This window comes from Electrophorus electricus, chromosome 6 (genome assembly GCF_041902795.1).
Source record: "Electrophorus electricus isolate QZ-2024a chromosome 6, ASM4190279v1, whole genome shotgun sequence".
Lineage (NCBI taxonomy): Eukaryota > Metazoa > Chordata > Actinopteri > Gymnotiformes > Gymnotidae > Electrophorus > Electrophorus electricus.
In genome coordinates, this window is record NC_137502.1 from 34,206,056 (window position 1) to 34,212,055 (window position 6,000).

The window sequence follows — 6,000 nt, forward strand, 5'->3', positions numbered from 1 at the left end:
CTACCCTCCATACTACCATCCATACTACCTCATACTACAATCCACACTACCTCATACTACCATCCACACTACATCATACTACCTCATACTACCATCCATACTACCTCATACTACCTCATACTACCCTCCATACTACCATCCACACTACCCAATACTACCTCATACTACCATCCATCCACACTACCTCATACTACCTCATACTACCATCCATACTACCTCATACTACCTCATACTACCCTCCATACTACCATCCACACTACCCAATACTACCTCATACTACCATCCATCCACACTACCTCATACTACCTCATACTACCATCCATACTACCTCATACTACCTCATACTACCCTCCATACTACCATCCACACTACCCAATACTACCTCATACTACCATCCATCCACACTACCTCATACTACCTCATACTACCATCCATACTACCTCATACTACCTCATAGTACCCTCCATACTACCATCCACACTACCCAATACTACCTCATACTACCATCCATCCACACTACCTCATACTACCTCATACTACCATCCATACTACCTCATACTACCTCATACTACCCTCCATACTACCATCCACACTACCCAATACTACCTCATACTACCATCCATACTACCTCATACTACCTCATAGTACCCTCCATACTACCATCCACACTACCCCATACTACCTCATACTACCATCCACACTACATCATTCTTCACATTCTTCACTTGCAAACATGCCCCATTCACATGTTGGGCACATCACTGAAGAACTCTCATTCTGAACTATCTCATTTTGTACTGAACTTGTAGTTTCTTATGTGTTCTGTTTACTTGTCAAACAGGGTACACATACAACACACGTGATCTGAGGTAGACGAGAACTCTTCCCACTGTCTGATCATTTTCCAAGGGGAAAGCAGGAGCAAATCTTGAACACATTTATGTTTAGCATGCTGGTTGGGTCACAGGACTGACCCCAGGTCAGATTCTTCAGAGTAATACTCATGGTCTCACAGGACTGACCCCAGGTCAGCTTCTTCAAAGTAATACTCATGGTCTCACAGGACTGACCCCAGGTCAGCTTCTTCAGAGTAAACCTCATGGTCTCACAGGACTGACCCCAGGTCAGCTTCTTCAGAGTAAAACTCTTGATCTCACAGGACTGACCCCAGGTCAGCTTGTTCAGAGTAATACTCATGGTCTCACAGGACTGACCCCAGGTCAGCTTCTTCAGAGTAAAACTCATGATCTCACAGGACTGACCCCAGGTCAGCTTCTTCAGAGTAATACTCATGGTCTCACAGTACTGACCCCAGGTCAGCTTCTTCAGAGTAAAACTCATGATCTCACAGGACTGACCCCAGGTCAGCTTCTTTGCTGCAATGGTCAATTCAGAGGTTCAAAAGTTCAGTTTCAAAAAAGTAAACATTCTGACATGGATTTGCATCACACAGAGGAGTTCACTGTCTAATTCTACCTGCTATCTTAAGCTTATCAGCAAAGCTTGGAGTGAAACTGCCAAGGAACAACTAAACATTTCAACACTGTGAAAAATGTGACACCCTCATATAAAAACAGTTTATCTTTCAAATTCCAAAGTCTTGCAAAATTAGAAGAACTTCCTGCTTCTGGTGTGGACAATATATATGAGCCCTGGTATGTGAAAAATACACATACACATAGTTTATGTTTATATTTACGGCATTTAGCAGACACTCTTATCCAGAGCGACTTCCAAAAGTTCTTTATCATTTACTCATAGAATACATCGTAGTATAGTACAGTAGGTTAGAATCAAACATACCAATGAAATAGAATACTGTGGAATACAGGCATCAATGCTGATACCTAGAAGTACAAAATACATAAGCTCTATCTTAAACAATGATAAGTGCTATAAACAATAAGTGCTAGAGTTTGGTAAACAATGTCCTATCATTCAAGCCCAGATCTGCCTTCTTGCTTGCTGTAAAGCAGAACTACAAGGCAAATGAGGAAGAGGAAGAGGAGATGAAGAAGAGGTCTAGGTGAACTCACGGGCACACCCTGTTGCAGAAGTGTCGTCGTAGCAACAGGACCAGGGTGCTGAGGACCATCACTGTGGTGCACATGGCTGCCGTTGTCCCATTAGAGCCCAGTCCAGTGAGAGCACTCAGTTGTGCCCTTCTAGAATCTTACACACACACACACACACACACACACACACACACACACACACACACACCCTCCAGACAGTGAGAGAGATATACAGGCAGAGAGTGAAGGAGAGAGAAGGGTGCATAGAGACAGGTGGTGTTCTTTCTCTCTCTCTGTCTCACATATGAAATCACCCACAAAGCACATCACTCTCAGCCCGCCACCCTGGCTGGTGCGTGATGGAGATTATCTTTGGGGATTAGAGATAACGAGGACTGAAGCTGATCGGGGTGCATGTCGAGTGACATCACAAGGGCCGAGTGACATCACAAAGGACGTCACAATGGCTGAGTGACACGACAAGAGCTGTAGTTGTGGCTCCGCTGTGGCACTGACAAAAACCCAACACCACACACCCCACACACACATCCCACTCACATCCCTCACCCACACGCCACACACCCTAAACATACACTTCACACACACACTGCCCACACATCCAGTGTCCTGGTCATTTATTTATTTTCCTTATATTAACTTTGAAAGAATTTAACAGTGAAGAGATTAGAACAGATTAGTGAACCCAAGGTCTTGTTGTCAAAAAACGTGATATCGTAAGGGCCTTGTACTCCCACTCCCGGTGAAAGCTCTTGCTGGACTCAGAAACAGCACAGCAGCTGTGAATGCTGAGTGGCTCAGTGCAACCTAAGCATGTATGTGAGGTCTGTCCTGTGTGTGTTTGGGAAATAACAGGGCAGAACACTTGACCTTCAGTTGTAACAGCCATTAACACTCAGGGCCTGGTATGAACACAGACATCAGTTTCTATGACTTGTTTGCTGAGTGACTGAAATGTTGCTCACAGGGGAACAGGCCTGTCTTGCCAGAAGATGATTTGAGTCAGACACCACACTGAAAACTTTAACGGTTTTATAGTGGTATCCTGAGATTTCTCTTCATTTAGAACCAGGTTGTTTAGTGCTGTGTTTTCCACTCCTGCCCCTCTGCATATTTAAATATTTTTACACATTATTAGAATGTCTGACTTGTCTTATCATCTGAGCAATGTGTTTAAATGGGTGTTATAGGACAGGGAGCGCAATAAGGAACTCCAGGAACCAAACAGGGAATTTAGCCATGCGACTAAGATCTCTTCGGTAGTCTATAAAAAGGCCATGGAGAGTAATCCCACAATCCCCTGCCCTGCTGTGTCAGCAGCAGGAAGTGGTGATCTGGTGGGTGAGGTCATGGAAGGTCATAATACTGATCATGCAGACACGCTGAATCCTCGGGAGCACCCGTGAGGGTAAGGCAGGAGGGGAAGATTGCTAAACGTCCGTGAGGTTATTCGCAATAACACACTGCATTTACACAACAGTTCTACAAAATGAAGTCGCAAAATAATGAAACGAAGCCCAAAATGTTTTATATGTTTTAATGGTTGGAATTCCTTCCATGGTCCTCAACAAATGTAGTGTTGCTAAGCAACAGTAACAACAGTCTGCCTATAACACTAGCCTATAGACATATGGTTTATATTGCATGACCAAGTAGCGACCGTTTCAAATACAAAACAAAAAGTGAGGATAAAAGAAACAAACACAGAAAACTAAAATATACTATAAATATATATATATATATATATATATATATATATATATATATATATATATATATATATATATATATATATATATATATATATGTTCCCTGTGTGTTACATTATATATATGTTCTCTGTGTGTTACACTGTATATACATTTTATACATGTTTCCTGTGTGTTACACTGTATATATGTTTCCTGTGCAATCTTCATGCTCCCTAGTAAATTGAAGCCACTTGTTGCTGGTTAGCCTCACTGACAAGTGGTTTTCTTAAGGCTACACAGCTGTTTAGTCCCAGTTGCATTTGCATAGAGTTCCCTTCACATTGTGCGTGTGGAAATGCTCTTACTTTCACTATTAAACATATCCCTGAGTTCTACTGTTGTTTTTCTACAATTTGATTTCACCACATGTTTAAGTGATCGCCGATCACGATCATTCAAGATTTTTTTCTGACCACATTCCTTCCTTGAAGATGATGTTTCTCCACTGTCCTTCCACTTTTTAATAATGCATTGGGCAGTTCTTAACTTGATTTTAGTAGTTTCAGCAATCTCCTTAGATGCTTTCTCTGCTTGATGCATGCCAATAATTTGACCCTTCTGAAACAGATTAACATCTTTATCATGACCACAGGATGTGTCTTTTGACATGGTTGTTTAACAAATGAGAAGCTACTCACTGCATCAGTTAGGGTTCAATAACTTGTTGCCAGCTGAAACACAATCACCCATGCAGTAATTATCCAATGGGAGGCTCTTACCTATTTGCTTAGTTAAATCCAGGTGGTGACCTTTTTTTGGCCAGGCAGTGTATGTTACCTGTGTGTTACATTATATACATCTTCCCTGTGTGTTACACAGTATATATACTGTAACTTTGGACAGAAATAAATGTTGTCACATTGCAGAATCTTGTGGAAAAGATGCCACAGCAAATGTGTGCCGTAATCAAAGCTAAAGGTGGTCAAGCGAAATATTAGAGTGTGTGACCTTTCTTTTTGGCCAGGAAATGTATATATGTTCCCTGTGTGTTACATTGTATATATGTTCCCTGTGTGTTACACTGTATATACAGTATGCTCCCTGTGTATTATTTTGTATATACATTCCCTGTGTTTGATCCTGTATAAATGCTACCCATGTGTTATATTGGAACATGTGTTGGATAAATTGGATTGGATAAATGGATTTGATAAATTGGATTGGATAAATTGCATAAATGTTCCTTGTGTGTTGTTCATATGTTCTCTGAGTCCTTACAGATGCTGGTAGATGTTTTCCTCTGTAGTCTCAGCCAAGCTAACTACCTACTGACCACCATGCAACACAGAAACATCCAAGTCACTAATGTGGAACAGGCCAGTAGAAGCTACTTGTGTGTTTGCTCTCTCTTCACTCTGCTGTATTGTCGAGGGAAGCCCAGCTGATCTCACCGTAGACCTTCGTGATGTGCCAGTAGACCACGCCCAGCAGTTTAGACCATGCCCCTTGCGCCTCTGCATCAAAGGCTTCTGGGAAAGCTTCCCCCAGCACTTCCTGAATAACTCCAGCAAGGATCTATAGGAGAAACGGAGAATGACAAGACCAGAAAGTCAACGACACAGGAGTCAACAAGAAGAGAGAATGACACAGGAGTCAAACACAGACCAGAGAATGAGACAGGAGTCAAACACAGACCAGAGAAGGAGACAGGAGTCAAACACAGACCAGAGAATGAGACAGGAGTCAATTACAGACCAGAGAATGACACAGGCGTCAAACACAGACCAGAGAATGAGACAGGAGTCAAACACAGACCAGAGAATGAGACAGGAGTCAAACACAGACCAGAGAATGAGACAGGAGTCAATTACAGACCAGAGAATGACACAGGAGTCAAACACAGACCAGAGAATGAAACAGGAGTCAAACACAGACCAGAGAATGAGACAGGAGTCAAACACAGACCAGAGAATGACACAGGTGTCCACAGAAATGGAGACTTCTCTCTTGAAAAAAGATCAGATTTGCAATATATTGTCTTAAATAAACATTCAGTTGAAGCAGTGCTTGGCAGACTCAGTCAGTGTGTTGCACTGTTGATGTGAAAGTAGGTGACCAGCAGCAGTAGTTGTGGGTCTAAGTCTGGCAGATGGTGGATAGCTGCAGTAATAACCTCTGATCTAATCTCTGATCTCACAACATTAAAACCCTCCTCCCTGTTGAGGTTTCTTTGTGTGTGTGTGTGTGTGTGTGTGTGTGTGTGTGTGTGTGTGTGT

General features: G+C 42.3%; 1 protein-coding gene across 1 annotated transcript in view; it reads right to left on the reverse strand.

Annotated features, from left to right (window-relative positions):
* Positions 1–3,608: 3,608 nt before the first annotated feature.
* cygb1 (cytoglobin 1) overlaps positions 3,609–6,000 on the reverse strand; it is a 6,724-nt gene continuing 4,332 nt past the window's right edge. Inside the window, exon 3 of the mRNA XM_035525588.2 lies at positions 3,609–5,299. Coding sequence (XP_035381481.1) covers positions 5,135–5,299 — 165 coding nt within the window. The 3' untranslated portion in view covers positions 3,609–5,134. The remainder of the gene's footprint in view (positions 5,300–6,000) is intronic.